Raw genomic sequence first — 17983 nt, 5'->3', positions numbered from 1 at the left:
CTGAACCCCTGGACTGGTAGACGCAGTGCGATGCGGAGGCAGACACCCGTACAGTGTACCTGAGAACCTTGAACAAGAACTGTGAGTAAAACTCGGATGACTGCACTCCACTGCCTCCGTCAGTTATTTCAGCTGCGCCATCCCGACTGCACTACAAGCCCCAGCATCACCACCCACCATCAAACTCTACACTGCCCTGAGGCCCACTCCACCTGTGGGGAGCTGTTCCATTCTAGCTGCCCTATCAACTGCCTCAGAGGTCTACAGCAGCGCTGTTACAAATTACCAGAAACCACAGGTGGCGTCACGATCAAACTACAAATCCCATATAAACAGTCCCCCTTTTTGTTGACCGCCCTGGGCCATGGACCGGGCCAGCCACTGTGACATATTCCCCCCAGCATCCATAGGCCCGGACACCGAGTACCCCACTGCCCTGGGGGCGCGTCACATCCGAGACTGGACTCAGACGCCACGGAATGTTGGAGAGGAGGTAAGTATCGGCGCTTACCTCCCCCTTTGCTCCCGCAATGCTGTGATCAATTTCAATTGCAGCATTTCAGGGGTTAATGTGCTGGGAGCGGTGGCAGTGCTGGGCGCGAGTTGAGCATCGAGAGGGACTGCTTCCTATACATAGCATCATGTGTCAGCTGTGACAATCAGCTGACACCCGGCGGCGATTGCACCTGCACAGACTGTGCGCGGGCAAAATCGCCAGGGCGTACTAATACGTATCTGGCTCTTAAGTCCCAGGGCACAGATACGTATTAGTATGCCTTGTGCCGGAAAGGGGTTAATAGTCCCCTTAAAGGACTGGAAGATGCGATCGTCTGATTGCTTGTGCTATACATAGCAGTGCATCAGCTCTGCTATTGTGTGACGCTCGAAAGCCCTGTTCTGCGGTCACCAGAGACGAGGGGGTCTGACAACCTCCGAGTAAGTCCAGCGTTCAATCAGGACCACACACCAGGTCCTTGACCGGGCTGAGACATACATTATCTGCAGCCTGCCCTCGACCCAAGGCCAGGGTATGAGGGCCGTGTCTCCCTCCGCTGCAGGCCCACACAGGATCCACGTTCAGCGTGGGAGATCACAATGCCAAAGAACCCAAAGCCAAAATGTTTTTTTTATTAAATATGAAATTTAAAGTTTAACTAAAATGTGAGTCCTCCACCCTCACCCACTAAATTGGTTCCCGTATCTCTTGGTTCCCCAGTTTCCCGATTACCAGGAGGGCAGCACCTAGTGCATTCTAGCCCCTTCTGGTGGGAGAAGTGTGGTGTTGGATGTGGAGGTGGGGTCCTGACCATCACACTGTTCTTACCTCAGAGAAGGAACACTACACTCCATTAGAGAAGTGCAGCATCCCTGTGGCGGTTGAACCCTCAGGGGCGCCACATTCCCCCCTGCTGAAACACAGCACGTCCGCGGGCTGCAAAAGAGTAATACTTAGTTTATTGTTGTATAAAAAGAAAACTTTCCTATCTTCCCTTTATGGGAGGCACTTCTTCTTAAACGTTAGAAACAGAATATATAATATAAAAGTGCAAAGGTATAAAAGTATAAAATTATAAAAGTGCTAGCATTATCCAGAGACATTTATGCACAGACAGGCGGGTTAAAGTGCAAGGACGAAGAGTCAGTTCAGAAGCACGAGGGACCTGTCCCAAACCCCCAACGTGAGCCCTGGGGTGGCTGCAGGGCATGAAGTTCCCGAGCTGGACCTCCAGGAGAGCCACCCTGACAGGTTTTTCTTCTGAGGTCTGAGATAGAAATATCCACGGTTTTATATAAAACCAATAGGGAGCACCTAAAGAGATGCAAACTATTTACAGGGTAAGAGTCTGTCTGCTGCAAGTCCGCAGGGACCAATGTCTCTAGAAACCGGGGTAAACAAATCAAAACATAAACGTCAACATAATAACTTTAAACAGGTTACAGCCGGGGCTGCTTAAATCTCGGGTTCCCTCCTGGGAAAAGGCTCATTCCTCCTGATGGAGGCTGACCGGTCCTCTGAGGCTGAGCGCGAGGGGGCATCGCTCCCGGACACCTTGTGGACATCCAGGGCGTACCAACCCCGCACCCCATGGTGGCGGGTGTAGGTAACTATGTCACCCGGGAAGAGGTTCCGGCCAGGGTGTCCCTTCTTTAGACGCGGCTCGACGTCCCGCCTGCTGACAAAGACATCGTCCTGATAATTGGGACTCCTGATGAACCCCCACCCCGCCCATGATGGAAGCGGATGACTTGCCCTTCCACACGGGGACTTGGATGGGTTGCCTCTTCCTGTCGGGCCCGGGACTTAGCAGCCTTGGCCCGCACCTTGAGGCACTCGCAGCGGACCTCCCTCTGGCGTTGCTCCCGAGTGAGTTGGAGAATCTGCTCACGGCACCGCTCGCTCCTCCTTTGCGCCTCAGCCCGGGTCTCCCGGGGGAAGCCCATCAGGTCCCCCCCCCTGGTTGTCCCAGGCCCACTCTTCAGCCTCCGGCCAGGTGACTGTCGGTGCGGGTAGCGGTGTCATAAGGGGTTGCTGCGGGTCCTCTGCAAGTGTGGACCAGTCTGGGTTGGGGTTCGTGGACACCCCAGCAGCCTCAGGCGCTTCCGATTCGGGAGTTGGGCGGCACTGCAGGTCTCCGCCTAAAGTTGAAGCTCGCAGCTCCGGGGTAAAGACCTGCTCCCAGGTGACCGCGCCGGGCAGGAGATATTCGGCCATGAGATCCAGTATGGGTATGGTATGCTCAGCAGCCGGGGCAGGGGTAGTACACTCACCCGTCTCTGGGCCGCTCGCGACCTCTGTCACCGCTTCTCCCTGAGCTTCAGCTCCTTGACGGCGGGTCCGGATGCGCAGCAGCATGTCTTCCCGCCACGCAGCAGACGCAGCCTTCAGGGCCTCATCCAGTCTCCGTGCAAGACCCGGGGCTTCATGGTGGAGAAATGCTATATCTCCTGCTGTGAGTCTGGTGCCGCTTCGCTCCCTGCCAGGAGAAGGACCTGGGCCGGGTTCGGAAGGTTCTGAATGACTTGTTCCAGCAGCATCCATGTCCGCTTCCAAAGGTCGCCAAACTCCAACTGCAATGGCCGCACCTTGTTGTTTTTCTTCTTCCTCCTCTTTCGGGGCGGTTCCTGGGTGGTATGCTGACAGGCCCGCCTTCTTTCAGCCCATCCGGTTTGACGGCATTACCCTGCGGACAGTCTCTGATGGAAGGGGCGGTCCGCACTTTTGGCGCCATGCGGGAGCCCAGCCCACGATGGGAGGTATTAGAAGGCCATCTTTCCACAGCATTAAGGCGCCTGTTCTTCTTGGGCAGGCGCCATTTTAAGTGAAAACGACAGTCTAAGGTGTAAGGCGCACAGTACCCGGTAGCAATGCGTAATTCCTTCCTTTGCTGCAGGCATGCGATCCTGCCGACTATGCCAAGTTGTGTGACGCTCGAAAGCCCTACCCTGAGAGATGGGGACTCGGAGCCAGGTCCTGTTGTTGTCGATGGGGTACAGCCGTGGCCCGGACCCGCTCAGTGCCCAGTGCCGTTGCACTAAAAAAAGGATGGTATGGGCTTATCCGGGTTGAGTGGCTGATCTCGACTATGCCACCTTTGGCACCTGGTGAAGGCCACCAGCACTGCTGCAGTCCGCCGAGGCATGGTGTTATGGCAGCCGTCGTTGTTACTACTCCCCACAGGCGTAGCAGGGCCTCAGGTCAGAGGGACAGGATGACCGGGGTAGTAGTCTAGGAGGTCTGGTGCTGCGTAGCGCGGTGTAATGAAGAATAAAGAGTCCGGAGGCCATAGGGGTTAACTTCCAGGGTTTTTACTCACGATGGAGATGGCAGTAGGAAGGCGTCTCCTTGCTCCTCACGGAGTTCTGCGGTCACCGGAGACGAGGGGGTCCGACAATCTCCGAGTAAGTCCAGCGTTTAATCAGGACCCCGCACCAGAGTGTTCCTAGACTTCAGACCGGGTCCTTTCCTGTCTGTGTGTGTGTGAATAGGCCGGGTCTCCCTCTGAACTTCTCTCAGAAAAAGGGTACGGGTGGCAGCTCCGCTCATTCCGATACCCGGTGGGATCCTCAGGGCCTACCGGGCTTTCCCGACCAGGACGTGGAGTAGCAAGGTCGGGTGTCGGGGGCCGGTACCCCTCTTTCAGCCGGAATCCCTCTGAATAGATCAGGTCGGCGAGGACAGGTGGCATGTACCGCTCCGTCTGCATCCTCCCTGGGATCCATTTGCGGTGGAGCTACACTCTCAAGCTCCGGGCCTTCTTGGTCATGGTCCTTGACTGGGCTGAGTCATACATTATCTGCAGCCTGCCCTCGACCCAAGGCCAGGGTACGAGGGCCGTGTCTCCCTCCGCTGCAGGCCCACACAGGATCCACGTTCAGCGTGGGAGAGCACAATGCCAAAGAACCCAAAACCAAAATGTTTTTTTCATTAAATATGAAATTTAAAGTGTCACTAAAATGTGAGTCCTCCACCCTCACCCACTAAATTAGTTCCCCTATCTCTTGGTTCCCCAGTCTCCCGATTACCAGGAGGGCAGCACCTAGTGCATTCTAGCCCCCTCTGGTGGGAGAAGTGTCGTGTTGGATGTGGAGGTGGGGTCCTGACCATCACACTGTTCTTACTTCAGAGGAGGAACACTAGACTCCATTAGAGAAGTGCAGCATCCCTGTGGCGGTCAAACCCTCAGGGGCGCCACACTATGTATAGCTAAAATCGCCATCTCCTATGAACACCAGCTAAACTCTAGCTTTCACAAGAGGATCGTCATGACAAGCATGGAGGTCTTCAGCTGACCCCCGGATGTCATAACAACCCATCAACGCCCTGCAACCACATCACGGATACACCGATAGGTGCGTGGAATGACGTTACCCCCTGACGGCACGTGTTAAATGCTGCCGCCAGAGATTACCAGTGGCATTTTATCAGCCATCATTTGCCGAGAAAGATAGGGGCTGTGCATGCGAGTGCACATCAAAGGCAGGGACACAACATTTAACGTACATGTGCATCAAATATGATGAAAGAGTTAAGATCATGTGTCAACTAACTTCTCATCCTGCTTCTCTCAATGAAGTAGGCACTGTAGTTAGTTTTTCATTGAACTTTCAGAGAATTAGGAAGATCAGCTAGTTGGCACAAAACTGTATGCTTGAAAATCAAATAGCATATGATCGGTCACATGACGACTACTCAAACCACTTAAGCTATGTACAGGAGGGGAGATTAATCTCTTCCTTTAGTTTCATTTCCTGAGAATACAAAACACATCACTATCAGCTACAGAGGACAAAGTACACACTACAGCTATTCAGTCCATAAACTACGTGAAAAATGGATGAAGACGTTTGGAAAGAAGCTTTTCAGAATGAGATATTTATCAGAGATATCCAACATTTCTGGACCTTAGAGATAGAAGAAAGTTTCCAGAAGCAGCAAAAGTGGTTGCAGTATACCTTGTGTTCATTTGCCAGGTAACTTTCCTTTGTGCCATTCTGATTACCCCCAATATGGGCATGTGTAACTTGTACACAACAGAAACTGAATGGTACATTGTTTTCAGATTTGAGTGCATTCTTTATCTTAGCATGACATTTGAGAACCGAGCAGGAATCACAAATATACTCCTGTGTAAATACAACTTTAAAGGGTTAACGCTTCATAAAATATTGGTATATCTGTAAGATTGGTCCTCACTTTTTTCTGGAAGAGCACCAGTCTCTGCAGCACTGCTCAACTTCAGTGGAAAAGATACAGGAGGAACACTCTACACTAAGGTGCATCAAGTTTTGCACATAATATTTCTTAATGACAAAACACAATGGTTAGAATGTACTAGTTTAGTGGCTATTGGTTTTATTTCTTGGGTTCTTGAAGTTTTTGAATGATTGGCATACAATTTTTTGTGAAAGCAAAATATAATCTTAAAGGTAAACTATAATCAGAAAATCCTACCAGGATTTTATACCCCAAACTAACTGCATGTATATAAAGGTTCTTTAATGCTGATGAAATTCTTGCCTTTCTTGTTGAAATCAGTTTTGAGGTTTTAGATATCTATTGATGAAATTGAATACAGTGGATTGCGAGAGTGTTCAACTCCCCCCTCCCCTTGGCATTTTTTGTGTTCTGCTACCTCACAAACTGGAATTTCACAGTTTTTTGAGGGTTTGCATCAGTTCATGTAAAGAGCATGACTACAACTGTGCACATTTGGTTTTCTTTTTATTGTGACGCAAACAACTAGGACAAAATAACTGAAAAATTCAGTGGGCATAACTATTCACCCCCTAAAATCAGTACTTCGTAGAGCCTCTTTCTGCGGTAATTACAGCTGCAAGTCACTTAGGATAAGTGTCTATGAGCTTTCCACATCTTGCCACTGGGATTTTTGCCCATTCCTCAAGGCAAAACTGCTCCAGCTCCTTCAAGTTAGATGGTTTACTCTGGTGAACAGCAATCTTTAAGTCTGACCACAGATTCTCAATTGGATAGAGGCCTGGGCTTTGACTAGGCCACTCAAAACATTTACACGTTTCTCCTTAAACCACTCGAATGTTTCTTTAGCAGTATACTTTTGGTTATTTTCTTGTTGGAAGGTGAACCTTCATCCCAGTCTCAAATCACTGACAGACTGAAACAGGTTTTGCTCAAGAGTATCCCTGTATTTCGCACCATCCATCTTCCCCTCGAAACATACCATTTTCCCTGTCTCTGTTACCGTAAAACACCCCCACAGAATGATGCTGCCACCACCATGTTTCACTGTGGGTGTGTAAGGTGCCCGAGCAAGGTAGTCATGGTCAAGCTGCTGCTTCTGCTCGCTCTGGCACCCTACAGACAAATCATGTCCCCGTCCCAGTGTGCTACTGCGTGTGAGGTGCTTCAAACTTACTTTTGGCCTGCAGGCCTCCTCTGATACCAGGAATTCCTCTTCCGGAACCAGTGCAGCAATCAATCCAGGGGACATAGATTTCATGAAAACAATCAAACTTTTACTGGGTAACTGGCAGTTTTTACAAACAAGTATAAAGGATAAGGCTCAACGGGTTGTTGTCTTTCCCACAGGTACCGGACACAACTTCAGCCCTGGTTCTCGGTATGCGTAGAGTATCCCTCTTGCTAAATTCCCTAGGAACTGGGAATTGTTTTCCTCCACCAGCAGTATGTTCAGATTCCATCATCCTCCGCCTCTGATTTTTTGGTTCATTTTCGCCTGCAGCTTAGTAGGCTGAATGTGCCCAAGGGCCCCGTCGTCCATCTGGAAGTCCGCAGGCCGGCAAGGGGACTTACATGGAGGTGTCCTTTGGCAATCCACAGCCTCAAGGTTTTAGGCACACGTTGTCCCTAGCAGCCTTTGACCTGTGACTGCTACTTGTCACCTCTCACTACTTCTCACAACTGACAGTCACTTCCTGAACTTTACACTAACTCTTAGTGTTCCCTTCCCCATCTGGGGTGGCCGGCCATTATAGTTAACCCTACCTAGGCTAAACTGCAGCCCCAGAGGGTTCTACCTTCAGAAACATACATTCATATAAAACACATTTCACCATCGCATCCACCACTCCTACAAGTGTTCTTGGGGTGATGAGCTGTGTTGGTTTGGCGCCATACAGAGTGTTTACCTTTGGTCTCATCTCATCACAGCACCTCCCACCATACATTTGGTGAGTCTTTTACATCTCTTTTGGTGTAAATACTTTTATGCCCAAAAATGGCAAAAGTATTCTCGGAGTGATAACTTTATTGACTAACCAGAAAAAAAAATATATATATATATGCAAGCTTTCAGAGCAGAGAGGCTCCTTCTTCAGGCAATATTACAAATGAATTCATAAGATCAGAGGCACAACATTTAAGAGATGTTACAGCAAGACATTTGTTCATGAGGTGGAGGGGGTGATGCCTCCTAATGATAAGTCAAAGAGATGAAACTTAGGGTTTTTAGTTGCAAATGGCAAGTCTGTGGGAATGTTTAATTATTTGGAAACCATCTGGTGGAGGTGTGAATTGAATCCATGTAGTGAGTCATAAATCCAGGTGTTAGAATGAGTCCTGTTGTCAAGAAAATGAACATCCTTATTAATTTGAATTCACAAATTTTTCTCTCTCTGTTGTCCTTGAAATGACCTTTTAGTACTAAAACGTTTAGATCTTTCATACAGTGTCCCGGGCAATGTTTTCCCACAGGCGTGTCCAGTTCATTCTTAATTGTGTGTCTGTGTAAATTCATTCTCATTTGCAGTTTTTGCATAGTTTCTCCAATATAAACTCCTTCCGGGCACCTTGTACATTGCATCATGTACACCACATTGAAGGATGCACATGAAAAGACATCCATGATTTTGTAGTCTTGATTTGTGCTTGGTATGCAGACTGTATTTGATGGTAATATGTGGGTACAAGTTTTGCATTTTTCGTTTTTACATGGGAATGTGCCTGTCACTGATGGTGATGAGAGGACACTTCTGACAAGGAGATTCCTTAAGTGAGGGGGCAGTTTGTAGGAGAGAAGTGGTAGTTCTGGGAATATTTCTTTCAGTTTGTGGTGTCTGTGAAATATGGCTTGGAGAAGAGGTACATTGTTGTTGTCCTCCCACTGTCTATAATCCAGGAGGTTATTTTTCATAACCAGCCAAGGTAAAGCAGACAGCTGAGGGCTTATATTATCAGGCTAAGAAAGTCCCTGGCTATTGGGCCATTCCCAGTCTAAAACATACAAGCTCGCAGCAGCCCCAGAATTGGTGCTTCACAGATGCACCAATTTTGGCTATTCCTGATTGCTCTGGTGTGGTGGCATGGTTTGTGGGGTTGATGTCAGCTTTGTAATGTCAGCTGGCATCAATCCCAGGGGTTAGTAATGGAGAAGCGTCTATCAAACATCCCCAGTATTAACCCAGTAATTTAAAAGAAAAAACACACACAATTTTATATGCTTAAAAACACTCCTCCACACCTTGTTCACCAATTTATTGAAAAACAAATAAAAAACTATGAAGATCTGACGTAGATCCCCTGAATCTGAAGTAGTCCAAAAATGGGAACCTGAAAGACATAAAAAGAATCACCGCAGCTCTGACAAAATCCATGGCGTTCTCACAACGTCCAACAATTCAGTACTGCAATCTGTGGAGCATCTGGGAATGGGGACAATGGGGGCCTCAACTTTTATGCTGTAAAATGAGAGCAGTAAGGGGGATTGTGATGCAAAAGGAAGCAAAATGGGGGTAAGAGCAGGACAATTGCCCTGCAAACAAATGTGGATAAGAAAGTAACTTAAAATAACAGTGAATAAAAAAAATAATAAATAATAATATTTGACCAGGAGGAGGAAGTAAATATGGAGGAGGAGGTTGAGGAGGAGGAGGACATGGTGGTGTAGTTGGAAGAGGTGGAGGAGTAGCCAACACTGTTTTTGTGGGGGTGGGGGGTTGTTTTGGGAAATTACTTAAAATTACATACAATAAAAAACAATAAACTTGAATCAGGAGGTAGAGGTCCAAGTGGATAAAGTAAAGAAACTAACAAAAGAAAATACAGGAAAAGCTATGTTTTATTGCTTTATTACAAAACTAGCAAAAACAACAACAAAAGAGGAATTAGTACACACTTTAAAAATTATATATATATATATATATATATATATATATACATACACACAGTACAGACCTAAAGTTTGGACATGCCTCATTTAAAGATTTTTCTGTGTTTTCATGACTATGAAAATTGTACATTCACACTGAAGGCATCAAAAACTATGAATTAACACATGTGGAATTATATACTTAACAAAAAAAGTGTGAAACAACTGAAAATATGTCTTATATTCTAGTTTCTTCAAAGTAGCCACCTTTTACTTTGATGACTGCTTTGCACACTCTTGGCATTCTCTTGATGAGCTTCAAGAGGTAGTCACCGGAAATGGTCTTCCAACAATCTTGAAGGAGTTCCTAGAGATGCTTAGCACTTTTTGGACCTTTTGCCTTCACTCTACGGTCCAGCTCACCCCAAACCATCTCGATTGGGTTCAGGTCAGGTGATTGTGGAGGCCAGGTCATCTGGCGTAGCTCCCCATCACTCTCCTTCTTGGTCAAATAGCCCTTACACAGCCTGGAGGTGTGTTTTGGGTCATTGTCCTGTTGCAAAAAAAAAAAAAAATGATGGTCCAACTAAACGCAAACCGAATGGAATAGCATGCCACTGCAAGATGTTGTGGTAGCCATGCTGCTTCAGTATGCCTTCAATTTTGAATAAATCCCCAACAGTGTCCCCAGCAAAGCACCCCCACACCATCACACCTCCTCCTCCATGCTTCACAGTGGGAACCAGGCATGTAGAGTCCATCCGTTCACCTTTTCTGCGTAGCACAAAGACACGGTGGTTGGAACTAAAGATCTCAAATTTGGACTCATCAGACGAAAGCACAGATTTCCACTGGTCTAATGTTCATTCCTTGTGTTCTTTAGCCCAAACAAGTCTCTTCTGTTTGTTGCCTGTCCTTAGCAGTGGTTTCCTAGCAGCTATTTTACCATGAAGGCCTGCTGCACAAAGTCTCCTCTTAACAGTTGTTGAAGAGATGTGTCTGCTGCTAGAACTCTGTGTGGCATTGACTTGGTCTCTAATCTCGTTTTTCTTTATTTAGAATTTGTATTATGGCAAGAAAAAAAGCAGCTAACAGTCTATTCAGTAGGACTAACAGCTGTGTATCCACCAGACTCCTGCACAACACAACTGATGGTCCCAACCCCATTTATAAGGCAAGAAATCCCACTTATTAAACCTGACAGGGCACACCTGTGAAGTGAAAACCATTTCCGTTGACTACCACTTGAAGCTCATCAAGAGTGTGAAAAGCAGTCATCAAAGCAAAAGGTGGCTACTTTGAAGAACCTAGAATATAAGACATATTTTCAGTTGTTTCACACTTTTTTGTTAAGTATATAATTCCACATGTGTTAATTCATAGTTTTGATGCCTTCAGTGTGAATGTACAGGTTTCATAGTCATGAAAATACATATATATATATATATATATATATATATATATATATATATATATATATATATATATATATATATATATATATACCTTATATACTCGAGTATAAGCCGACCCGAGTATAAGCCGAGGTACCTAATTTTGCAAAAAAAAAAAAATGGGAAAACTTATTGACTCGAGTATAAGCCTGGGGTGGGAAATGCAGCAGCCAGCTACTGGTAAATTTCCCCATCCTGGTACGCATGGCCCCCTCATCCCAATCCTGGTATGCATGGCCCCCCATCACCGCACACATAAAAAAGAAACACTTATACTCACCTTCCTTCCTCACCTCTGCTCCAGCACTGCGTCCTGTTCTGCTGCAGCTGCTCATGTCAGCATCTGAGCAGCACATAGTGTCACAGGCATGCGCTCTCAGACGCTGATGTGAGCAGGAGTATGGGCATGGAGAGGAGTGAATATGCATTCTTTTTAGTAGCGGGCACTGTCAGCAGGAGCCACGGCTCAGCGCTGCACTGTGCCCGCTACTAAAGAGAATGAATCTTCATTCTTCTCCATGCCCATGGTAGTGGAGAAGAGGGAATATTAATTGCCCTTTAGCTGCGGGCACACATTGTAGCTGCAGCATACTGCGTGTGCCCCGCTCCTCCGCTTCCGCAACCCGCCCCTCTGCCTCAGCGGACTGCACGTTGCCCTATCTTGTTCACTAAGTACTTTATTCTGGGATTTGGTAATATTACATATGTTATTTTTAATATATAAATTATATATAAATATATATACACATATACAGTATAGATTTAAAAAAACAAACAACATATGGAATATTACCAAATTACAGTCTACTGTAGATTATAATAGCAAATTATGGTACGTTTTCTCAAAGGCACAAGCGGTTTCCATGATACAGGCCATCAGTATCAGATATAGAAACCAAGAGTACTGAGGAGCGCACTACAGAAAGTTTATCCAGTGTCTAGAGCTGGTGTCAGAGTTGGTTCAGCTCTCCACAGGTATAGCTAAGCTCCAGGGCAGGATATAGTGATGCTATGAGGTAGATGTTGTTGGTGCGGTGTAGTGCAGGGCTGGTGGCACAGTAATGAGTCAAGGACACAGTGGGGTGCAGTCTTCAGGCTTTACTCACAGTTCTAGGCAGTTCCAGGTTACCGCTGCAGCCGGTAATGACCGCCCACGTCGTCCTGTGTCCACCGGGGTAGGGATCCGGCAATCTCTCAGGTACCTCAGGAGCACTTAACATGGTATATACGGCATGGATAACGGCATTACAGTGGCGGCGTCCGCACCCATGGCTAAATCATCTCCCAGGTTGGGCATCTTCCTCCCCCCTAGTGAACCTCAGCCAGGTCCTGGGTTTCTGCTGATGTACCAGTATGCTGCTCTGCAGGCGAGAGGGATCGGGGACTCCTGCTTCCCCTCGACTGACGGCAAATGACGTGATGATACAGTTCAGCAAAGTTTACGGCACATAGTACTCGGTTATACCGGGCTTCGAAATCCTGTTCGTGATACCAAGTATGACGCGCCCCCTGGGCCATGGGGTTCTCAGTGGCCGGGCCGGTCAGTGCTGGGGATGTCACGGTGGCAGTGACCTGAACCGTGACCCAGGTCGGTCAATTAAAGGCAAAGTAAAAGGGGAATAAAGTTTTTAGAGATAATGTTCATGATGCCACCTGTGGTATGCGGCTATATGGAGCCGCCGCTGCGGTGCAGATCCACTGGAGCTGATGGTGACGCAGCAGAGTTGGTTCAGCTCTCCACAGGTAGAGCTAAGCTCCAGGGCAGGATATAGTGATGCTATGAGGTAGATGTTGTTGGTGCGGTGTAGTACAGGGCTGGTGGCGCAGTAAAGAGTCAAGGACACAGTGGGGTGCTGTCTTCAGGCTTTACTCACAGTTCTAGGCAGTTCCAGGTTACCGCTGCAGCCGGTAATGACCGCCCACGTCGTCTTGTGTCCAACAGGGTAGGGATCCAGCAATCTCTCACGTACCTCAGGAGCACTTAAACGGGACCCCATTTTATATACCCTTCCCGGTCATCTCACTGCGCTGGCTCTCACCCTCCTGCCCTGCACCTCACAATCAGTGTCCCAAGCCAGTGGCCTCGAGCCTTGTCGGGCGACGTGCTTTCAGTCCCCTGGACCCTATGCAGCCACATTTTCGGCGATATAATTGTGGATTTTGGCTGCAACACCTTGAAAATGCTGCAGCCTCCGGTTGGCTAGCTGAGCCTGGTTGTTCTCCACTAGTTTTGGGGCCGGTCCCCTTCTGTGGCCTGATCCTTCCACGTCAGCGTGAATTCGGCCGCACAGGTGGCCTCTGCAATCGCCGTGCCCCTGGGATCCCCTTTGTCTCTCTCTGGAGCCCTTCTCAGCAGATCAGCAGATCACCTCTGTGTAGCAGAAATGGTGGTGTGCTATGAGCGCCGACCAGTAGGTGGTGCTCAAAGCGATCAGCTCATGACAACCACTGGAGTCTGCTGCAGAACCAGGGTTGTCATGCCCATGCATCGGTGATCCGCGATCACGTGACGGGGTCACCGATGGGCGGGGTAAGTGACGCGCTTCCGGTCCGGCGATGTTAAATGCCGCTGTCAGAGATTGACATGCGGGCTCATATCAGCTGTAAGAATCAGTGCCGGAGCCCTCACTGAACCGGGGGTTACAGCCTTGTGCATACAAATACGGCACAGGCTGCAAAGTGGTTAAAAATCTTTTGGCCAAAACAAAAGCTGATGGCTATGTGTGTGATCTGGTGTTCACTGGGTACTGGTAATGTGTGATTGGTAAAGACGTGGTGCAGAAGTGGAGCTTTTCCAAGAGTGGGCGGTGGGACTGTAGAAGGTTCGAGGGATGGAGGCGGAGCTGGGGTGGAGCCTGGGTGGAGTCTCAAGGGGGCCCGAAAATTTTGCCAGTATGGGGCCCTGAAATTCCTGGTGGCAGCCCTGCTTACACATACTGATAAGAAATAGTGACTAAATACTGAACGTGTGAACGTAGCTTAAAGTGACACACTCAGTAAGAGAGCAAATAGCAAATCTAAATGCATAAAACAATACATATCTCTGCAGGGAACAGTACAAATCTTCACGTTCACGTATTTAAAGGCATACTGTGGGTACGGAAAGTATTCAGACCCCTTTAAATTTTTCACTCTTTGTTTCATTGCAGTCATTTGGTAAATTCTAAAAAGTAATTTTTTTTTCTCATTAAAGTACACTCTGCACCCCATCTTGACTGAAAAAAAACCCAGAAATGTAGAAATTTTTGCAAATTTATTAAAAAAGAAAAACTGAAATATCACATGGTCAAAAGTATTCAGACCCTTTGCTCAGTATTGAGTAGAAGCACCCTTTTGATCTACTACAGCCATGAGTCTTTTTGGGAATGATGCAACAAGTTTTTCACACCTGGATTTGGGGATCCTCTGCCATTCTGGCTGGGCCAGTCAAGAATGGTCACAGAGTTGTTCTGAAGCCACTCCTTTGTTATTTTAGCTGTGTGCTTAGGGTCATTGTCTTTTTGGAAAATAAACCTTTGGCTAAGTCTAAGGTCCAGAGCACTCTGGAAGAAGTTTTCATCCAGGATATCTCTGTACTTGGCCGCATTCATGTTTCCTTCAATTGCAACCAGTCATCCTGTCCCTGCAGCTGAAAAACACCCCCTTAGCATGATGCTGCCACCACCATGTTTCACTGTTAGGATTGTATTGGGCAGGTGATGAGCAGTGCCTGTTTGTTTCCACACATACTGCTTAGAATTATCACCAAAAAGCTTTATCTTTGTCTCATTAGACCAGAGAATTTTATTTCTCATAGCCTGAGAGTCCTTCATGTGTTTTTGAGCAGGCTTTCATATGTCTTGTACTGAGGAGAGGCTTCCATCGGGCCACTCTACCTTAAAGGCCCGACAGGTGGAGGGCTGCAGTGGTAGTTGACTTTGTGGAACTTTCTCCCATCTCCCTACTGCATCTCTGGAGCTCAGCCACAATGATCATGATGTTCTTCTTTACCTCTCTCACCAAGGCTCTTCTCCCACAATTGCTCAGTTTGGGTGGACGGCCAGGTCTAGAAAGACTTCTGGTGGTCCCAAACTTCTTCCATTTAAGGATTATGGAGGCCACTGTGCTCTTAGGAACCTTGAGTAATGCAGAAATTCTTTTGTAACCTTGGCCAGATCTGTGCCTTGCCACAATTCTGTCTCTGAGCTCCTTGGGCAGTTCCTTTGAGCTCATGATTCTCATTTGGTGGGACATGCACTGTGAGCTGTGAGGTCTTATATAGACAGGTGTGTGCCTTTCCAAATCAAGTCCTATCAGTTTAATTAAACACAGCTGGACTCCAATGAAGGAGTAGAACCATCTCAAGGAGTATCACAAGGAAATGGACAGCATGTGACTTAAATATGAGTGTCCGAGCAAAGGATCTGAATACTTATGACCATGTGATATGTCAGTTTTTCTTTTTTAATAAATTTGTAAAATTTTCTCCATTTTTTTTTCCGTCAAGATGGGGTGCAGAGTGTACTTTAATGAGAAAAAAAAATAACCTTTTAACCTTTTAGAATATCAATGCAGCCCTCCACCTGTTGGTCCTTTAAGGCAGAGTGGCCTGATGGAAGCCTCTCCTCAGTACAAGACATATGAAAGCCTGCTCAAAAACACATGAAGGACTCTCAGACTATGAGAAATAAGATTCTCTGGTCTAATGAGATGAAGATAAAGCTTTTTGGTGACAATTCTAAGCGGTATGTGTGGAAACAAACAGGCACTGCTCATCACCTGCCCAATACAATCCCAACAGTGAAACATGGTGGTGGCAGCATCATGCTAAGGGGGTGTTTTTCAGCTGCAGGGACAGGACGACTGGTTGCAATTGAAGGAAACATGAATGCGGCCAAGTACAGAGATATCCTGGATGAAAACCTCTTCCAGAGTGCTCTGGACCTTAGACTAAGGCTGAGTTCACACGATGCGTTTTTAATGCGTTTCCGCGGCGTTTTTGCAGTTGCGTAAATTCCACGGAAACGCATTAAAAACGCATGGTAGAAGGGCAGCAATGTTCCCCAATTGAAATCCGCATGTGCTGTGCCCATGATGCGGATTTTTCCACAGCGTAAACACTGCGCTCAAAAATCTGCAGCATGTCAATTAATTTTGCGTAAACACAGCATTTTCGCCGCCATTGACTTGCATTAGAACGCGCCAATTCCGCAAGACTGCATTTGTACTTGTGCTATTGGCGCGTTCTAATGTGCGGATGGTACCCGGGTGTGGAGGAGAGGAGAGTCTCCTCCACACCCAGGTACCATTAAAAAAGCTGTAAAAAAAGAATAAAATAAAAAATAAATGTATACTTACCTTCTGTCGGCCCGCGCACCGCTCCTGCTTGGTTCCCGGCACTTTGCAGTGAGTTGAAGGACCTGCGCTGACGTCAGAGTCATGTGACGGGTCACGTGACGCTGACGTCGGCAGGTCTTTCAATTCAAAGTTGCCGACGAGGGAGAACGGATTGAGCAGGACACCGGGGGCCATCAAAGGTAAAGTATACATTTATTTTTTATTTTTACCACTCTGGGGTCACACTATATAAATCCATGCCGGTTGCATGGATTTATATAGTGTGACCTAGTTGTCAAGCACTTTCTAGGTGATGCTAAAATCGCCTGGAAAGCGCTTGTCAATCCACATGCGGAAACGCATGTGGAAACGCATGTGAATCTGCATGTATTCCGCAGGAAAAACGCATGCACAATCTGCATGCGGTTTTTCTGCCAGGGAGATGCAGAAATAATGCAGAAATTTTCTGCTTCATTTCTGCATCGTGTGCACATACCCTTAGCCAAAAGTTTACCTTCCAAAAAGACAATGACCCTAAGCACACAGCTAAAATAACAAAGGAGTGGCTTCAGAACAACTCTGTGACCATTCTTGACTGGCCCAGCCAGAATGGCAGAGGATCCCCAAATCCAGGTGTGAAAAACTTGTTGCATCATTCCCAAGAAGACTCATGGCTGTAGTAGATCAAAAGGGTGCTTCTACTCAATACTGAGCAAAGGGTCTGAATACTTTTGACCATGTGATATTTCAGTTTTTCTTTTTTAATAAATTTGCAAAAATTTCTACATTTCTGTTTTTTTTTCAGTCAAGATGGGGTGCATAGTGTACTTTACTGAGAAAAAAAATAACTTTTTAGAATTTACCAAATGACTGCAATGAAACAAAGAGTGAAAAATTTAAAGGGGTCTGAATACTTTCCGTACCCACTGTATATAAAACATGCTTCACGTTATTGTAATCCACAACTTTGGGGTTTTACATCAATAGTCCAGACTCCAGAGTCCATCATAATGCTTATTTGTGGAGACAATAGCCCATATGTTTCACCAAACTCAAGATGGCTTTGCCTTATTTATATAGTATGTATATATACAACCCCTGGCAAAAATAATGGAATCACTGGGCTTGGAGGATGTTCATTCAGTTCACAGACATGGCACAAAACTAAAGTCATTTCAAATGGCAACTTTAGGGCTTTAAGAAACACTAAAAGAAATCAAGATAAAAATTCTGGTACTCAGTAAGTGTATTTTTTTTCAGACCAAGGAGAGGGGAAAAATGATGGAATCGCTCAATTCTGAGGAAAAAGTTATGGAATCATCCTGTAAATTTTCATTTCCAAAACTAACACCTGCATCAAATTAGATCTGCTCGTTAGTCTGCATCTAAAAAGGAGTGATCACACCTTGGAGAGCTGTTGCACCAGGTGGACTGACATGAATCATGGCTCCAACATGAGAGATTTCAATTGAAATAAAGGAAAGGATTATCAAACTCTTAAAAGAAGGTAAATCATCACGCAATGTTGCAAAAGATGTTGGTTGTTCACAGTCAGCTGTGTCTAAAATCTGGACCAAATACAAACAACATAGGAAGGTTGTTAAAGGCAATATACTGGTAGACCAAGGA

General features: G+C 46.5%; 1 protein-coding gene across 1 annotated transcript in view; it reads left to right on the top strand.

Moving 5' to 3' along the window:
• Nucleotides 1-5245: 5245 nt before the first annotated feature.
• LOC141258104 (uncharacterized) overlaps nt 5246-17983 on the top strand; it is a 32003-nt gene continuing 19265 nt past the window's right edge. The window contains exon 1 of the mRNA XM_073673109.1: nt 5246-5472. Coding sequence (XP_073529210.1) covers nt 5333-5472 — 140 coding nt within the window. The 5' untranslated portion in view covers nt 5246-5332. The remainder of the gene's footprint in view (nt 5473-17983) is intronic.

The sequence above is a fragment of the Phyllobates terribilis genome, unplaced genomic scaffold, assembly GCF_046119375.1.
Source record: "Phyllobates terribilis strain yellow unplaced genomic scaffold, ASM4611937v1 Scaffold_3__8_contigs__length_932513732, whole genome shotgun sequence".
NCBI classification, from domain to species: domain Eukaryota; kingdom Metazoa; phylum Chordata; class Amphibia; order Anura; family Dendrobatidae; genus Phyllobates; species Phyllobates terribilis.
The sequence above is the reverse complement of the archived record's forward strand: the minus strand, read 5'-3'. Positions and strand labels throughout refer to the sequence as shown.